Source organism: Rosa chinensis, chromosome 7, assembly GCF_002994745.2.
Source record: "Rosa chinensis cultivar Old Blush chromosome 7, RchiOBHm-V2, whole genome shotgun sequence".
Taxonomy (NCBI): domain Eukaryota; kingdom Viridiplantae; phylum Streptophyta; class Magnoliopsida; order Rosales; family Rosaceae; genus Rosa; species Rosa chinensis.
Genome location: NC_037094.1, coordinates 33356228 through 33375461, shown reverse-complemented (window position 1 = coordinate 33375461; position 19234 = coordinate 33356228). Strand labels below are relative to the sequence as shown.

At 36.6% G+C, this 19234-nt stretch overlaps 1 protein-coding gene, 2 long non-coding RNA genes and 1 pseudogene across 18 annotated transcripts; 3 read left to right on the top strand and 1 right to left on the bottom strand.

Annotated features, from left to right (window-relative positions):
• The first annotated feature begins 4232 nt into the window (after positions 1 to 4232).
• Positions 4233 to 5356, top strand: LOC112178592. The gene is made up of 2 exons (XR_002927479.2): positions 4233 to 4369; positions 4946 to 5356. It is a non-coding gene; the product is annotated as an uncharacterized LOC112178592 (long non-coding RNA).
• A 159-nt stretch (positions 5357 to 5515) lies between these two features.
• Positions 5516 to 8665, top strand: LOC121050803. Of its 15 annotated transcripts, XR_005803939.1 has the most exons (10): positions 5811 to 5846; positions 5977 to 6067; positions 6214 to 6261; positions 6368 to 6469; positions 6778 to 6853; positions 7058 to 7111; positions 7589 to 7687; positions 7784 to 7885; positions 8064 to 8127; positions 8354 to 8665. XR_005803939.1 is itself a non-coding variant. In XM_040511983.1 (5 exons), the coding sequence occupies exons 1-5, from the start codon at positions 5542 to 5544 to the stop codon at positions 6780 to 6782; spliced, it is 411 nt and encodes a 136-aa protein (XP_040367917.1). In that variant the 5' UTR covers positions 5516 to 5541; the 3' UTR covers positions 6783 to 6987. The 15 variants fall into 15 exon arrangements, 2 of the variants coding, with proteins under 2 accessions (XP_040367917.1, XP_040367918.1); XR_005803940.1 differs by lacking the exon at positions 5811 to 5846 and having other exon boundaries at positions 5855 to 6067; positions 7064 to 7111; XR_005803938.1 differs by lacking the exon at positions 5811 to 5846 and having other exon boundaries at positions 5855 to 6067.
• A 4331-nt stretch (positions 8666 to 12996) lies between these two features.
• On the top strand, positions 12997 to 15558 carry LOC121050836. Of its 2 annotated transcripts, none has more exons than XR_005804151.1 (4): positions 12997 to 13131; positions 13656 to 13765; positions 14942 to 15029; positions 15414 to 15558. It is a non-coding gene; the product is annotated as an uncharacterized LOC121050836 (long non-coding RNA). The 2 variants fall into 2 exon arrangements; XR_005804150.1 differs by lacking the exon at positions 12997 to 13131 and adding an exon at positions 13367 to 13568.
• A 151-nt stretch (positions 15559 to 15709) lies between these two features.
• Positions 15710 to 19109, bottom strand: LOC112178590 (annotated as a pseudogene).
• Positions 19110 to 19234: the final 125 nt, after the last annotated feature.

Sequence of the window (19234 nt, the reverse complement as noted above, 5' to 3'; positions counted from 1 at the left end):
GAATAGTTATTCATATGGAAGAAGGAAAGGAAAGGAAAAGTTTATATGGAAAAGGAAAAGGCCAAAAAAAACAATTACTTTCCCATAATTGATTGAAAAAGAAAAAAAGACAAAAAGGAAAAAAAAAAAAAAACTGAAAGTGAAGCGGCTGGGAAGTGGCCAAGTGGGAATTGAAAGGCCCCTTAAGCTAAAAATTTTAAGAGAGAAGGCCAGACCGTGATTCGAACCTTGGTGGACAAGGGAACAGTTTGGCTTCCCTTCCGCTGGAGCAACGCGCGGCTTTGTGCTTATTACAGCAAATAGTAATATATATACTATTTTTAGCTTATATACAGAAAATCCAAATTCTGGAGGCCCCCGAGAGCCGATGGCCTGAGGCGGCTGCCTCAGGCGGCAGCCCTCAGGGCCGGCCCTGCATGAGTGGAGAGGAATTGTGTATAAAGAAAACTAGGCATTAATCATCGTTTTAGTCCAGTTACCACAGGTTAACAATGCAATAAACCAAGGTCATTGTGGTGGTATTATCTTGTGTCGGAAATCTAGACTTCCTAATGTTAGTATTATTGATTCTCATGCGTGTTATATTCATTTTTTTATTACTGATATCACTTCAAATGTTGCTTGGTCTACAACCTTTATTATGCTTTTCCATATAAACATAAACAATGTAGGTAATGTTCTCTATCCTAACAATCTAAAAGTGTACGTTGTTATACTGTTAAATGTATAATATCGACTGCCTACCTATTGAACATTTCCATTGGCATCACCATAAGAGAGGGACAATAAATAATGCTAACAATAAATTACATACTCAACCATCCTGGAGGGAGAGATTGGTTTGTTGACAAACTGATAGATTCTATAAGAAATTGACCTAAAGCAGTCGAATAGAATTTAAAATGCATTAATCTTGAAGATTTTCACATAGAGCTGATTATGTAAATAGATACAAATTATAGGGCATGAAAAGGCTATAGAGGTGTGTACCTGGTGACAGTATAGATATCCAGCACCAAGTTAAAATTTCAAGTTGCAAAACTCTGTCTCTTGTGCATATCAGCAGCTTGGAACTCCTGAATCAGATCATTCGAATCCTGACCACCAGAGTAAACAAGCAATAGTTCCTTGGGATAGATGGGTTTGACGTCAGTGTTTTCGCCCTCGAAACTCTGTTACTTTTTGGAAATTTCTTCATGGTAAGCTTTTAACAGATGATCTCTTGCTTCAGCGAGATGCTTTTCTTTTGCTTCTATGTGCTCTCTCTGTCATGCATCTGTTAAGACAGCCCACCACCTTTTTTTTGGGTTATGGTGGTTTCTGCTGCATGGTTGCTAATGAACTATAGGTGTGTTCCATATATGTCCCCTCTCTCTTCTTGTATTTTCTTTTCTTTTATTAATAACATAACATAGAGGGATGGGCGGTGGGTTCCCGGTTGCGATAGCCCCCTTTCTTTCGAGATTGTGGGTGGGTGCCAGTCACCCCAAATTGGCTATCGCAGAGGAACTAATATCACATAATCCTCTATTTAATTTTATTAAAAAAAAAAAAAAAAAAAAAAACAGCTTGGAACTGAGGCAAGAGCCAGTTATGTTGCCTACAACTGCTTTTTTCTTCTTTTGCAATTTGCCTAGCTAGAACATGCTCCACTTTCTAGATTTTAAGAGCATCATCTCTTGAATTTCTAAGCCAATCAAATATAGATTCACTATAATAATATATTGGAGAATGATCCCTCAGGTCGTTGTAGAATGTGTCCTACATTTTTCTTTTTTTTGGTTGAACAGATAGTTCCATTAAGGGACGAGCTCGGAGAGCCAAGAAAAAGCCCAAAACAGTTTTACAAACAAATTAGAAAAGAGTTGACGTCTCCACCTAATTCAAACTGAACCAGGTACCAGAGAGTTAACTGGACAAAAGCAAGATTGAAACCAGCTGATTAATTGCCTTCTAGCGGAGGGCATGGAAGGCCATCAGTCTTCAGTTCAGTACTCGAAGTAAGGATGGTGGTGGCGTATTTGCCCATCTGTTTAGACCCACCATCCCTTTGGCAAGCGAAGCCGCAGTGTGACCGACTGAATTCGCTTCTCCGGGGATCCAATCCCAGCATATTTCAGAGAACTTGAGGCTTCTTCTTCTAATCTCTTCAATTAATTAAAGGGTAAAGTCTTCCAAACTCTACACTTTTTTCTTTGATTTGATGTCTGTGATCACTCCTAGTGAGTCCGATTCCACATTAACCTTTGTGAAATTGTGCTCCAAAGCAGAATTGATGCCGTCCAACACAACCATTGCCTCTGCAATAGGGACGGAGCTGCAGCAAAGCCACCCATCACAGCACACTGATGGTGTAGATACTAAATTGTAAGAACTCAGTAGCCATTTATCTATTGTTGTGACACTTCTTTTCTCAATTTTGATACCAAGTGGTGACCCAAACCATAATAGATCAACCCAAGAACATAGAAGTAGGATATATGTTCAATAGATTCTTCATGATCACCACAAATCGGGCAGAGAGGTGATGAGGAGATTTTCCTTCTATACAAATTTAGAAGGGTGGGAATGGCCCCGGATATAGCTCTCCAGAGAAAATTTTTGACTTTTGGAAGCGTATCAATTTTCCAAATCACTTTCCATACATTTCTGTCCACTATGTGTGAAGAGTGACTAGAGCTAGGGATGGCTCTGTGTCTATTGGAGTGCATCCAATGATAACCAGATCTAACTGTATAAGCACCATTCTTGTTCCATGGCCATATGAGGCGATCAGAACCTTCTTCATTTGAAACTAAATAGGATAAGCATTTTAATATAGGATTAAGTGGAAAGACCATCTTCATTTGAAACTAAACACTAAATGGATCCAACTCCTTACTTCTATGAGGAAATATCCTCAATGATTATGCCTTTCCTTCGCCAAGGTGAGTATCAGTAATTCAGTACACAATCAAATATGAATAGCAAAACCAAATCACTAGAAGTAGAAAGAAGCCACATAACAATCAGAGAGTTTTAGGGGGTATGTTGTATTCAATATGGAATTCCAGACTTCATATGAAATGTTTTCAAGTAACAGGCTCTGAGAGTTCATGAATTTTTTTATTTTCTATAGGAAACTCGTTGAGTCCTACAGAGTCTCCTAGAGTTAAATATAACTTTTACAGATCGAAGTTGTGTATATTACAGTCAAAAAATCGATGTCACATATAAATGGAGAGACTGTGGAGAAGTAGTTATCCTCAAGCTTGTCAGATGCACTTGCCGAGCACAAAATCTGATCATTGACTATATCAATTTGTTCCGCATGCAAATAGTCTAGATTCTGTATTAAAACAGCATATATGGTTCGTTTGATGAATGATTGGCAAGATTTCAATTTGAACTTTATTTCCAAAATACTAATTTCTCTTCAAACATTATATGTGATCCAATATCCAACCTAACACAATATCTCCTTATCACATTGCAGACTAATTTACTTCTGCAATCCTGACATTCCGGATTGCAGAAGTAAAAAGCATATTTATTTATATCAATAAATATTTATGGCACATAGTGAATGATTGTATATATAAAAAAAAATGCCAGATTGTATTTTTTTTCTTTGCTGCTGTGTCCATTAGTTGGTGCTAGCATTAATGGCATATTACTTTGCTTTATTGAAGCATGTAGATTGCTTCTGCAATCTATATCAGTCAAGTTTCTTGGTATTTAGTTGAAGCTCGTTTTGTTTTAATGCACAAATGTTTTCTTTTAAGAAATCTGGAAATTAACAACATGTCAGAGCTCTACTAAGGTTGGTTTTACTACTAAGGAGCCTCATTGTAGCTGGTATACATTCCTATTCCATTAACACACTTGAAACCCAAAGCCCTATTCCAAAACCCAAAACCCTTGATGCTGTATCACAGGTTTACTTACTTTGAGTTTGTTGGTTTTGTTCTGATCTGTTCCCCAAGTATTCATAAACTCTTCTCGGATATTGCTTCTTCATATTCGTTTGTACTTGCAGTCAATTTTCGTTTCTTTTTCAGGCTGAATCTAATTCATCCGTGTAATTTAATTTCTTGGGAAATTTTCCTTTTATTTTTCCCGTTACATGCTCTTTTGGGGTATTTGTTCTTAGTTTGCTGGGATATTCCGTATCTTCTCACGTTTTGGAAGTCTATGTCATATCTATTTAGTTAACATTATACATTGCTAACTATTTTTGTATCAATATCCTAGCTTTTGGAGACAGCACTGGAAGAATGTGGTGATGGTTTGGATTTAGCAATAAGAAGCTTGAATCAGCTATACTTTTGTTTGGCTGCAAATAAATCTGGTGTGCTGTCAAAAGCAGGTTTCCAATCCCAGCCTGGAGGTATGGATAGTTTCTTTTCCTGTTATCTTTAGTCAATGAATTGCTTGCTTTATCTTTTTATCAATCTCGGTGCTCATGTGAATAGACGTATCTACTTAATTATGCATCCCATCTCCATGAACTGATGTAATTGCATTGAACTTTTTTTTAATAATGCTTTTTGTTTGCTTAGGATAGTGTAAATTGAGAATAAGTGTGAAGGGTAAATTATTGTGTACTGGTCTACATATAACTATATATGCATAAAGAACATTTCGTCACTTCATTTACAGTTTGAGAACAAGGTTTTAAACCAGCTTTGTCCATATCTACCTATATGACAGTTAATGAAAATATATGATATCTCTTAAATACATCAACACTAACTATATCCTGCATATCTACCTCATTTGTTCAGTCACCGTGTTAGAAGGAAAAAGAAGCAGTTAATCCCTTTTTACATACACCTATTCGATTATACACACTCTTGGCACATGTAGAGGGTCAACCGAAGGTCAGCATATTTTCATGATTTTTAAGTAAATTGCATATGAATTCATGAGTTAAATTGATTGTGGCATACTAGCATTCATGCAGGGTGATAAAATGTCCAAGCCTGAACTATTTGTGATAGCAAAACATCCAGGTCAAAACCAACCAAGAGATTTGTTTGGAAAAAAAAAATCCATAAATACCAGTATATGCAATGGTGTTCATCATTCAATTGCAAAATATAATTTAGAGTCCAATTGCAGTTGGCTGCAAAGATGTTAGTTGGTTGCTTGGCTTATCAAGTTTATCTTTCGATGTACATAAATATCTACTGTGGTTAGCATATCTAACTTTTGAAATCTAGCTAACTTATTACCAGATTTTTGAACATGTAAAACAATATATAATATATAATGTAGCAATGTATATAAACAATGTTTCTAAATTTAGTAGCATTGAATCAAATGATATCGCTCATATTCCCGCAGCATCGCGCGGGTTCACTTTCTAGTTATACTATATATGAAAGATGAGTTTACTATTCACAACTATTCATGTAACAGTAAACTGACGATTTTACTCTTGCTATGTTCCATAATTACGCGCTGCCATTTGTCTTCTCCCCAATTCCAGATTCGTCCAAGTATAATATCTCCATTTGTTTTCTTCCCACATTCTGGATTTCTCTACACTTCTATCATATGTCCTCATCATATAAAGTGGCTCAATCAGTTGCTGGTTTCTTCGGGAAGCGTCGGCAAACACAATTTCTGCACTGTTTCAGATTTGCAATCACCATCAGTTGTGTCATTCATCAAATAGAGTTTGGCTTCCTTTCGATAACATTAAGTCGTCAAGATTATCAAGTTGAGCTATCGACCAAAATTCAATAAAGTTTGGGTTTCTATTTTCAGATTAGAGCTGATGAAAATTTTTTTCTTTTGGGATTTTGTTGTTCGTCGCGGGGGGGGGGGGGGGAGAGAGAGAGAGAGAGAACAGGGGGAAGGTATTTTTTGAATCTCGAATTTTTTTATTGAAACTAATTCTGGGTTCTGTATTTTCTCTTCACCCGTATCAGATGGGTTTTGTATTTTCTGGAGCATAATAGGGTAATGTTCTGATTTCTGTGATTTCAGGAGTCTATGCAAAGGAGTATCTGGATTGTTCTTTTGCCTCTATTCCTGGTTTTGTTGCTTGGTGTTAGTTTGGTGTCCTATTGTTATTCTGGTATGTAACTTTTGTGTTCAGATTATTGATTGCCCCGTTATTTTTTTTCGGTTTATTTGAGGTTATGCATTGTTATGCTTGATTGTCAAGATTCGTGCTTGCTTGATTGTTGTTTATGTTGTGGTTTGTTTCATTTTGTTGTGCAGATATTGGGAACAGTGAGCGATCAAAATCTACAAATTTTCTGGACTCAGGTATAAATGTTTGGTTGAAGTTGTTAATGCAGTTTAAAAAGTTTTGTTGAATGTTATTTCAATATGATGATCTAAAAATTTAATTGGATTACATATATTGTTGAAGTGATGGCATCTACGAGCACAACGAAACTGGTTAAAAGATTGTTGGAAGGAGTATGTAAATCTAATCAATTTGATCAAGTTAATTCAAAGAGATGGAAAAGAAGTGGGTATATTTTCTTATGTTGTTTTCTATTTGAAAGCAGCGTATTTACTTTAATTTTGTTCTTGAATGAATGAGTTTTTCTCCTTTTAGCTATTTTTTGTTGTATGAAGGTGTACTGCCTATATATTGTTTTGTTGTGGTCATGGTTTGATCTCTGTAACGTAATTAATCTACATTGAGGTGAGTTAATCAATGATCGTTGGCAGGTAGCAAAATCATTGAATTTTTGTTTGTAACTTAATTTGTAGTGTATAGGTTTGAATTGTACCCTGTTTTATACAAATTATAGCTGCTGATGTTTTTTACAGTATGAAGCGAACTATTGCACGATACAACAAGGGTGATGAGTCTTCAGAGACCGCTCTGGTAGAATCAAGGGCCGAGGTATTGTTCTGAATTCTTTTTTGAGGTATCTACAATTCTACATAGTGATCTGAGGTTTGGTGCGTCTATTTGAAAGCAGAAAAAAAGGTAGATATATAAATAAAAATAGCTGAAATGACTTGCCCTTTAAAAAATATATATATACTACAGCCGGCCCTATGTGCAGAAAAATTTCAAGACATTTGACAAAAGCATCATTATTAGGTGCAGGAGTGTCTGCAGTAGCAGCTCTTGCCATGATGTTTTTACTTTGGAATGGTAAGTAGTATCTTTTTAATTGGTTATTTATCACTTGATATTACTCAAATTCAACTGAATGGGCATGATGTTAGTATAATGTTCTGTAGAAAAGTCTTTTTGTTAATTTCCTTTTCTTTTCTCTTTTGACAGTTTTTTTTCCTTTCCTTTTCGACCGTTCTACATTTCTTTAGTTGACATACATTATCAAATTTTATTTCCAATCTTTTGTGGCCAATCTGATGATGATTATTAGTTGGGAGCTTCTCAAGTATTTTTGTTTGTTAATAAAGGGAAACAAGAACTTCTAAAATCCGAACATAAGTAACAGCTGCATAAGACCAAACACGAAGAACACAGCGATACTAACTAAGCCATAGCTATGCAAGCATTTTGGTTTGCTATTGCAATAGCCAGCAAATCACACAAAGCTACATTAATGCCATGCCTTACATGACAGATTTTGTAGCCTTACCACTGTGGTTGCAATTTTTGCAGCCCTTGGATTTTCAGTTAATGCCATGGAGATTGGGGAATAAGCTTGAGCTTGAGCTTCATTGAATTGCTATGTCCTGCTCATGATGAGCTCAAGTTAGAGTGAGTTTTAGAATAATACTGAATGTCCAATTAGCTTGGCAGTATTGGTCGTTTGGTGCAAAAGTAACTTTATTTGTTCTTGCCTCACCATCCCAGACATCATTCACCATATGTATGAGTTCAAAATCCCTCTGCGAATTTCAGCATTGGTGGATAACACACAGTCACATCATGAAAAGGAAATTAAGATATACTAAGGTAATTATAGAGAAGATTGAGTTAGTGAACACTATTTCAAAAAACTTTACTCAGTGTGATTTTATGCGTTACACTAAGTAGTAGCTATGTTTACCTTAGTAGTTAGTACTGATAGCATCATTTCAAATGGGAGAAAATCATGGATTAATTTCATGATTTTCATCGTCTGTGTTTGCAGGGATCCATTCACTTCCCAATTGTCATGACTGAGACACAAAGAGGAAGACTTGAGAAATACAAAGGTAAAGTGTGCTTATCCAGATTGCACATTTTACATGAGTTTCCAGAACCTTCCTACACCATTCATCCTATGCAAATAGAAGTTGTCTATAGATTTGTAAACTTTGGCATTAATAGTACAGGATGTACTCCTTTTCTAATGATTGCTATTGTATAGTATATTTTTGGAGGATTTATTAACGAGGTATGTTCAGAACTCTAATCTACATGCCTTTCTTTAAAATACAGGCCACTTGAATAGATGATGATACTTGGAGCATCTGTCAAAGATCTGAATGCCTTTGCTTGGCTATCAAGAAGCTTGAAAATACCTTTGCTCTCCCTTTATATATGCTCTCTCCGGTTAGACAGTAAAAATTGAGAGAGAACCACAATTTGCTCTTAAAGGCTTGAAGAGTTGTTGATCTATTATTTGTGCTAATGAACTAAAATGCTGTTACTTGAATCATAGAAAGTGAGGCCAATGTTCCTCTCTTCACTTCTGTAAACAATTCACTCACAATTCTAACTCCCGCAGCAATGCGCGGGCAAACATTTCTAGTGTATAATAATAGACTGCCTACCTATTGAACATATGTGTCCATTGGCATCACCATAAGAGAGGGACAATTAATATAAATGCTAACAATAAATTGCATACTCAACCACCCTGGAGGGGGAGAGTGGTGTGTTGACAAACTGAAAGATTCTATAAGAAATTGACCTAAAGCAATCAAATAGAATTTAAAATGCAAACAACCATGAAAATTTTCACATAGAGCCAATTATGTAAGTAAGACACAAATCATAGGGCATGAAAAAGCAAGGTGTGTACCTGGTGACATATCAGCAGGTTGAAATTTCAAGTTGCAAAACTATGTCTTGTGCATATCATCAGCTTGGAACTGGGCAATTTTGAGCCAATTATGTTGCATACAACGGCTTTTTTCTTCTTTAGCAATTTTCCAGCTAAAACACACTACACTTTTTAGTTTTTAAGAGCATCATCTCTTGAATTTGTAAGCCAATAAAAAATGATGGAGTTCTAGTAAATGAAATAATGATCAGGACTTTATTGGCTGAAGCTGATTAGCCAATAACGCATCCATTTGAAATGTTATACCCAATAGTGACCCAAATATTCAAAATCCCTTTTTGTTTCTTTCACAAAAATAAAGATTGACAATGAATATATGCTTGATATTAATGGACTATAGAGTATATAGAACAAAGGTCAATGAGGTTTTCTTGCATGCAGGGTCTGCAGTAAATCCAATACAACTTGACTCAAACCTACATATATATATATGACTGAAGCGATTAATGGTGATACGAAGAACTAAAACAAAACAGCTTAGCTATATCATCCCTCCGTTGATTTTCTATTTGAACAGATGGAATCTAGGTTCGGAGGAGGAGCAGACCTCCTCCATGAGCCCCGGAATCTTGCAGGATGGTTCAAGAGGATATGAACTCCTCGACGAGCTCCTCCATGAGCCCCGGAATCTTGGGGCCAGTGAGGCATTCCCAAGGCCAATGACCAGCTGAATGACAAAATATACAGGACTTGAGAACAGCATATCCTCGCTTGGAACCTCTCTTGGAACAACACAGCTCACCAATCTGGCCAGAGCCGATGCAAACTATGTCATAGTAAGGGCCAACAACAATTTTGTGTGGTGGGAGTTTATCTAGCCATGGGCACTCCCGATCATCGTGATTCTCATCCATGTTACCACAAACACCACAGCCATATTCATAATCCCTAACTTCTCCATCTTCTTTTATTGTAAGGTTAGAGCTTGTCTTTCTTTGAAGTCTTTTCCGAAGCTCCGCGACTTCAGCTCTGTTGTTCAGATTCGGTATGTGGAACTTTCTATTTTCCTTCTTCCATCTCCTTCTCGCTTGCGCTGCGAACTCGGCGGCTTCGTCCTCTGGTATAATCAAGCGCCTGCTTGCATATTCCTCGTCCGCAGAATATAATTTCTCGTCGGTTTTTTGCTTTGGTATATATTCGACTTCGACTTTGTCGTTCAGATTCAGTATCTCGAGCTTTCTTCTTTGTCTCTTCAGCTCCCTTCTCATCTTAGCGAGCTTTCTTCTTTGTCTCTTCAGCTCCCTTCTCATCTTAGCGAACTCGGCAGCTCTGTGCTTTCGTACTAGGGATGTACTTACCATTGTGCTTTGAGTTTTGTCGGTGTGAAGAAGATGCACGGCAGTTTTTGATAACTTAAGCAGCGGGTTTGGCCTTTTATACTGGGACAATGCAAACCTTTTGACTTTCTCCAAGGCAAATAGAATTAGTGTCTTAATAGGATTGCCAATCCTATTAGTACAAGGAAGGAATATTCCTTTTTTGAATAAGGAATAAGTTATTCCTAATCTTTATAGATGTAACTTATCTGTAATCTAGCTATATACTAAAGATGAGTTCCACTGTGCCACTGTTCCTAAGGCAACAGTAAGGAACAGTTCAGGGGCTTAGGAACAGTTCGTGGGGCAGGAAAGGACGGTTCTGCCCTCTTTGGAGATATTTTTTGTTCTGCTGTGCATCGATCTAATCTTCTTCTCTCTTCTAGAGCATCTACTGGAATCTCTGACCTCAAAATCCAAAAATCACTCCTTTGAGTTTGGAGATACAGCTGTGGCCATCAAGCTGTCCGATAGAAGCGTAGCATCAGGGTCAAGTGTCAACCCCATCAATCAATCAGCCTTTGAGATACAGAGATTGGGTTGAAAACGAGTACGAAATCTCACCGTCTACGGGTACTGGGGAATCTCACTGTTTTTGCTTCTTTCATTGATCAATCTGACCAGGTAATGGTCTTCGTTCTTGATACTGCTGTTTTGGTTGTTTGGTTCAAAATATCAACTTGATCTGACCGTGTAATTGAAAAAACTGAGTGTTCTATCAATTTATCTCTTTTTTTTTTTTTTTTTTGGAAATTGTATGAATATCAATTGCATCCAATTGTTGATTGTGAAAGTGATATTGGCTTAATCCTTGATTCTTCTTCGTGAGTGTTTCCGAAGAGTTAAACATGAGCAATAGAGAGAAAGAGAGAGTGAGGAGAGGAAGAGAAAGAAGATGCTCGGTTTTTTTTTTCCCTTTCAGTACTAAAGGGTACAGTGAAGATTAAATGTTTACAGAGATTAGGGGATTTACTAACCTTCTTGATGAATCCTTGAACTGAAAAGTAGATCTTCACAGACTTTTGGTGTGGTTTCCTGATTCTAAACTTCATGGTTAGCTTGGAACACTGCCAACAGTTGAGATGCATTCATTCTTTTGTCTGCTAAGCTCACTTTTTTGTATTTTTCTGAGGGCCCTCCAGTCACAGCTTGACTGTTGTTTATAACTGGGGCATAGTAAGATAGTGCCACTCACAGCCTTGCCATGTGATAAGAGGCTCTTCCCTTTTTTGTGCTGCCTTTCTACTGGGGATTCTATTAGGAATTGTTTGATTATTGGAGCACAAATTATTTCATTTATTTATTTTTCCTTTTCTGGTATTGGTTTATTAATGTGCCTTTCTACTTGGGATTCTATTAGGAACTGTTTGAAATTGTTGTTTAGTTTGTATGAGTTGTTTAAAATCATGGTTTTGATTGAGTTTTGTGTTTCTAAATTTGGTCTATTTTGTGTATTAGCATGTAGGTCAAAGTAATTTGGGTTTGAGTTTGCGTTTGAATGAGTATGTATATATTTGTATGGATGTGTTCTATGGAATGAGTATCTATATATATGTGTTATGTTCTGTATATATATGTATTTAGTAATCTGCAAGTAATGATTTGATTGTTTGCAGATTGTTCCTATTTGGTATAGGTTGTGGTATTGGTTTTTTTTCTAACATTAAGATGATATAGCTTTTTGTGCCATGAGTTGATTCTGTAGTTTTGAAACAAAATTTGTGCTGTGATGCATATGTCAGTAAGGAGAAGAAATATTGGTTTTGAGGTCTTGAATATAATTTGATTCACAGCTAAAGGGTTTTATGGGAAGTTGCTAGAGATTAAAGAGGTGGCTTCTTAATAGGTGTAAAATTTGCAATAGTTGGTTTTCATGAATTGATCATTACGTACAGAACTATGCATAATTTTTTTTTTTGCCCCCCTTTTTGTTCTTGCTATATAAACTTTATATAAACTGTGATCAGATTAATTTTATTAGTTTTTTTTGTTCCTCTTTTGCAGGTTCTATGCAAAAAAGTGTTGCTGTCATTTTTTTGCCACTGTTTGTTTGTCTATTAATCAAGACTACCTCAGTCTACTATTGTTATTGAGGTAGAAAATCTAAAGTTTATTGGATTATATTGAATAACTGTGGTAATATTGAATTTTCTGACTACTGCTGTTTTCTTATGTAGACTCTACGAACAGTTTGGCGTTTAATTTCTCAAGTGGTTTCAGTTCAGGTATGTAATTTGAAAAAAGCGTCCACGTTTGTTCAGGTATCTTTAAAGATTTTTATTTGTTCAGTTTGTGTTTCATTGTACTAAAACTGTGGGTCGTTTGAATGCAGTAATGGCAACAAAGAGTGGAAAAACAAAAATGAGGAGAGTTTTATGAGATGATGATGCAGAACATCAGAATACTTGGGAACAGACAGAGAAAATACCTAATGATCAAGCTTTCACTGCTGTTTCTCATATGGACACTGATCGTGAAACTATATCAATAAAGCGAAGACAGGGACGGTTTTGCCCACATTTGAGATTTTTTTGTGGTTCTGCCATTGACACAAGGTGCTTCCATTGGTTTCATTCTTTCTTCTACGGCTGTATAACCAAGAGAGAGTGAGAGAGGGAATGGGTTCTGCTTCCCGCATCTAGGCCGATTGAGGGTTAAGGGACTCATCCAATTCGCAGTAGCATCATGTTATCAAAATGAAAATTAACTAAGAATCAACGAGTGTGGAAGAGGAGGGTTTTACTTGATGTCCTGCAAATATTCGTGTTACGCTATTTGCAGAGAAGAGTGTGCAGGCTTGCCATCGCTGTTGAGATCCAAAGAACAAGTCTCCTGTAAGTAGATTTCCTTGATTCTTCTCAGTTAGTTTATGAGTTCTTAATTTGGATTGGATTTTAAAGTTTCAGTCTTGATTTCAATTGGGTACTTTTTGATCTTTGATTTCTGCTAATTTTATTCAATTGGGTATAGCATGAGAAGTTTAGGCATATTTGATCGAGTGAGTGATTTTGTATCATTGATTTCCTATTATAGTTTTCATAATAATGGCTTTTGGGTTTTCAGAGGGCAAAACCATTTGGCTTCTGCGGATGAAGAGAAAAAGAAAAAAATGAGAGAGAAAAAAAAAAGGGAGAAGAGAACAGAGGAAGAAGGACAAAATGAAGAGATTCACAGGAAGAAAGACAATGGGAGAGAGGAAGAACAAAAGAAAGAAAAGAAGTGGTTCTCCCTCTGGCGAGTTTCCTTAATGCATGTTTTATAGAAAGAAGTAGTTAAGTTTATAGAAAATTGGATGCAAGTGTTTTAATTTTCAGTTGCAACGGGATTAGTATTGATGCTTTGAATTGTGATTTTGCAGGGAGCAAGACGATAGTGGATCAATGCGTTTGTGCTTAATGGAATGAGCTTTTTTGTTGTGTGAATATACTAAGCATCTAATTAATGGCCAATTTGTTGATTCTGCATCAGGTAATAGTTCTTCTTTTCACTGAAAGAAATGTTCTATTATTGTTTCCCAATGTTCTAGCTGTTAGTTGTCCAACCTGTAAATTCACAATAGGTTATTTCTTCATTTAGTATAGTTTCAAACTTTCAATTGAAAATTATTTCTCTAAAGGGGTAGTACTTACTTAGAATGAAAAACATCACTCTAATAATCATTCTTTTATGTAACTGAGGGTCTGGGGCCACCAATCACTCAAACATGTTATACTATTTGCTGCATTGTAGAAAAGAATTGGTCAGAGGTAGCAAGGGAAGATCTTCAATAGGGAATAAGACAACAATTTCAGATAATGGTGCTTCAATCTTTCGTAGATGATGAATCAAGCTATCTTCATTCATTTTCATCATTTATGATATCATGTAACAATAACATTTTGGAATGCGTTTTGTGAAACAAATTGCAATTGGTGAAAGTTCAGAATGAACCTACATATGAATAGGTTATGTGATTTTTTAGCATTTGCTAAAAGTAGGCACAAAGCCAGCCTTTATATTTTGTTGGTATGTATATTCCAACTGGATGCTTCAAAAGATATTATAATGGTATATGATATCCTTTTTTGTCTAGCTCAGGCCTTACTTCAATCCAACAGTGTATATTTTTGGTTTAATCATACTTACCTATACTGTATCGGTGTACATAGATTTGTGATACTCCACGATGTTTCCTGAACCTGCCTTCCCTGACTTCATTTATCCTTGATAGTTATTCTGAAACACCTCATGGGGAGTCAACCGACATTGATAACATTTTGGCTTCAATCAAGGATCTTTGAATTAACCCATATATATAGCATTAGAAAGTTCCTGCCTAAGGTTATTATGTTCTTGGACGCTCTGGTGGAGAATCTAAGCAAGGCATGGCTTTTTGTAATGGTACACCTCTCATGGCATTGAATTTCTAATGGAGTTATTTATATGTATGTTTGTAAGTTGCAAACAAATGAAAAAGTAAAACTCAAAATTTTGATAACCCAATGTACCAACTGCAGCTTATTGCATGAAAATTTTTCTGCTTTATGTTTCTGGCTTTTGTTATTTGCTTTGGTTCTTAGTTTTTGCTTTATTCATCCAAATGTTCAAAAGTTATGTTTTGATTTGCATAAATGACTAAGTGGCAACTTCCAACTTTTACTACAGATTGATCAGTCTTTCCAAATTCACTGTAATTGTGAAAGCATGCTCGAGGGTGAGACTAATGAACTCAAGGTATTTTGACTTTGTTAAGGTATTTCTCATTTCTTTTACTTGGGATACTTTCTTCAATTTCCATATGATATTTTTTTTTGGCTATACTTTCTACAGTGCTCATATCCAATTCAATTTCGATGAGTATGATCGAGAACTACTTTTTAAAGTTTTTTGGAGTCTATAAAACAAAAATAAGATGTTATCCATACTATATTTAATGACCTTGCACGTTGTATATTTTAAAAAGCAATTCAATGATGAGAGTTATGTCAAACTAATAAATGAAAATCCCATTGTCATGGTTACCGCCCCACTTTACTCTTTGCAGTAACTTCTATCACCGCATGCTTAGCATTTCCTTAAAGCTCGGGTAATCCAGATTAGTTACTAACACATTAAATTGTGCAATCTTAATCTGCAGTGGGGCGGTGGGAGACTACCAAGAGCATATTGGAGGTATAGGCCATGCTAGAGATGTGCCTCTCAATTTATATTACATCTTTTGTAATGTCAAGAAAGTGTTGTGCAGGGTTTGTTGATTGAATTGTATAAGATTAAGGATTCTATCCTTGGGTTAAAAATAAATTTGCTTCATCTTCTAAACTTATTCATTTCAAACAGTTCCTATTGTTATTAAGAACAAAGAGTCAGGGAGAAGACTTGCTCAAGTTTCATCTTGTAGTTTGTGTTCCTTGCATACCGAAACCCTGTGCTGTATTTTGAGAGACTGTAAGATCTGGGATCCGAAGTTCATTCCTTGGTTATTGGTAATCTGCAAGTTCATAATATATGGAATTATGGAGTGATGATATGCCTTGGTTCTCTATTTTGACTTTTGTATGTTGGTATTTTATATAAGTTGGCTTGAATCATTTAGCCATTTAATTTCTGCCATTTCATATAGAGAATGTAAATCAAAACTCTACACAAGACAGAATTCACTTAACTGAGTAACTAGGCTTCTGAAGATACAGGTAGAAGAAAAAATCCCTTCTAAAACTATTAATTTCAAAAAGATAGAAGTAAACCTTAGCTACTACATAAGAAGATTGCAACCTCTGCTCTATACAGTTTAATTATAGCTTGTTAACAGGTTCGATTCCGAGCAGATTAAAACATGATTTCCTCATCACTAAGGCTGTTGCTTCACAAAGCAACAGTCTACTTGTTTCCTGTGAACTCCCAACAACCTTGCAGTCTTCATAGAACTTAGTGAAGATTTCTGATAAACTGTAGAGGTAGTCAGTCAAAACATTCGGCAATAGAGTGGTGCAGCTCTCCTCCACAGCCTCAGAAAAATTTAGCAAATGAAGCGCCAATTGCCGTTCCCCAACATGATCCAGCACAATTTCTCCTGTTCTTTTCAATTCCTCTATGTTTCTGCCAGATTTGCTCATTATAGAACAGATCCGAGCATGAGCATAGAGCAAGTAAACTGCAGTGTTTCCCTTATCATTTAGCATCTGATCAAAATCGAACTTGTATTTGCTACATCTACTATTCTTCAGGTCAGCATACTTAACAGCACCATAACCAACAGCCTCTGCGGTTCGCTCAAGCTCATCTTATCCCACTTTTTACCTTTAGCTCTACCCGCTCAATTAGAGCTGCTTTGCTGCGGTTCTTCGCTTCATCCAGTAAATCAACTAATCTAACCACATTGGCGCAGCGAGTCAGGAGGGGTTTGGCATCTGCTCCACAAACAAGACCAAAACCAACATGGCTAGCTTTTGGATATAATGACCTGCCTTCATCAGCTGGGAGCCAACCTGCACACTGAGCTGCCTTGAAAATCTTATGCAAGTGATCCTTCTGGGATGTCTCAATAATTACCAGTAACATATATAACCCACTCAGCTTTCTCTTCATTTAGCTGATACCAAAGAGCTGCCAAATCGGTTGTCGCATAGTTGTAGCCTCCATCACTCTTCACAACAATCAGTGGAACATTACAACCTTCAATAGGGATCACAAGAGGTCCTAAGTTGCACTTTTGCATTGCACTCTTGCTTTTCCCTTCCTCATCCATTGTCCTTAATCAACAACTCTTTGTCAGTCAACTCCTTTAAACCCCAGGAATATACTGGTTGTAAAAGCTTTCTCCCTTTTCCTCCAACTCAACTCCAAGGCGTTGATAAATCTTCTGAAATTCTCTCCGACTAGTTTCACAGATTTGCTCCCACGCCTTGCGGTACTTGCGGTACTTAGACTTCCCACTCTGAAGCTTAACCACTGCCTTTCGTGCTGACTCCTTAAACTCGGGATCACGTTTAAATCTATCATTGGCTTCTTTATACAAAACCTGCAGATCTCCAATGGCTATTCCGCTAAAATCTTCCTACTCCGGGTACTTTTCCACAAGGGACTCGATCAAAATACCAAACTGCGTTCCCCAATCACCTACATGATTCCTTCGAAGAACTTGAACGTTCGAAAACTCAAGCATGCGTGCTATTGTGTCCCCAATGATGGTGGATCTCAAGTGACCAACATGCAACCATCTCTTTTGCTATATTCGGAGACGAAAAGTCCACCACAACCCTTTTCATCTGCAGCTGCGGCGCCCATGTTTCAATGCCATCAACAAGCATCTTCTGTAATCTTAGCCATCCAACTCTTTGACAATATAATATTCACAAATCCAGGCCTTGCCACAGAGCATGATTCTACGATTTCGGATTGTGGAAGGTTTTGCATTATGGCATGCCCAATAGACTCAGCGTCTTTAAACTCATTGCCCTCCTTTGAGTCCTTTCCTTTGATTTTGGTCCATAAAGCCATGGCGTTGTTGCACTGATAATCGCCATGTTTCCTTGTGGAAGCTGCAACAGACGGGTTACATTCCCCAGAGACTATTGCTTTCAGTGACTCTTCAAATAGTTTTGCTAACCGTCGCTTTACATTCCCCAAATTCTGTGCTTCCATAGCTACAAGAATGGGGTGTGTGTATGTCGGAGTTAGAGATTGAGAGCAGAACCCCTCCTTGTTATATCAGCTTTCTTCACCGATTAGTAAACCCATTCCTGTTGGTGGTTGGCAATTATGCCTTCTCTCTCTAACCGACAAGGATTACAGGTAATCTACATCGATAAGGATACCAATCTTACTATCAAAAGTGGATCCACCTATTGTGCTTAATCTGATGCAGTGGAGGACAATTATCAATTTATCATCCTTTAGTTAGGTCCTGATTGCAGACTCCAGCTACAATAAATACCCCAACATAAATTGAGAGTGGAAAAAACAGATGCAACAAGTGATGTAATCCAATTGACCAATACCAATATAGCAGTTGCCATGCCCATACAAGGTTTTACTAGTTGCTGAACAATAGTGCTGAAATTAACTTTTGACCATACATCTCATAACCATAACATTTCATACCTATAATACTGGAACACATGCTCGACAAACAAAAGTAGATCGCTGCAAACTCATCACAGAAAACGAACAATTACTAACTCGTACATGCTATGCCCAAGATAGTCTGATAATGAAAAATGCCAATAACATTGAAACAGAGAGCAACACCAGCATCCTTGATGGAGTCACAATGGTTATATTGCAAATCCCTCTTCAACAATATCTAATATAAGTTTGACTCAAACTTAAAAAAGAGCAAAAAATTTACAGACCTATGTTATTATAAGAGACAAATATTGTAATCCAGGAAAAGAACATGATCAAGTTCAGGTAAAAGCAAAGATTACTTCAATCAAGTGCAGCCTTTGCAGATGTTAGAGGACTTCTATCAAACACATAATGCAAAATAAAAACCCAATGGTTTTGATAGATATTTCATAACAGATTCCACAACTGCAAGTGTCCCACTTGAGCTTAATAGAGAAAGGTCCACTGAATAGAGAAAGGTCCACTGAGAAGGTTAGGGTTCTATAAATCCTACAATGCTAAAATTCACTACATAAAAGCATTTTTATGTTTATTTCAGCGGTGGGAGGGCTGAAATGCTTTCTATTACATTTTCAAATTTTTTCCTACAGGACCACAATTTTTAGATTACATAAAAGTATATAACTTCCACAATTACACAACATGACCCACCATAGCCATGTCAATAAATTTTTTATCACATTCATGTTTAAAAGCCATCAAATCATTAATCAATTAAAACTTGCAACTAGCTCACAGGAATTAATGTTATAATTAATTAATCGTAAAGACTTGTTATAATCAATTATAACAAACAAGAGGTGAGAAAAGCAGAGGGTCAACAGGAATTAG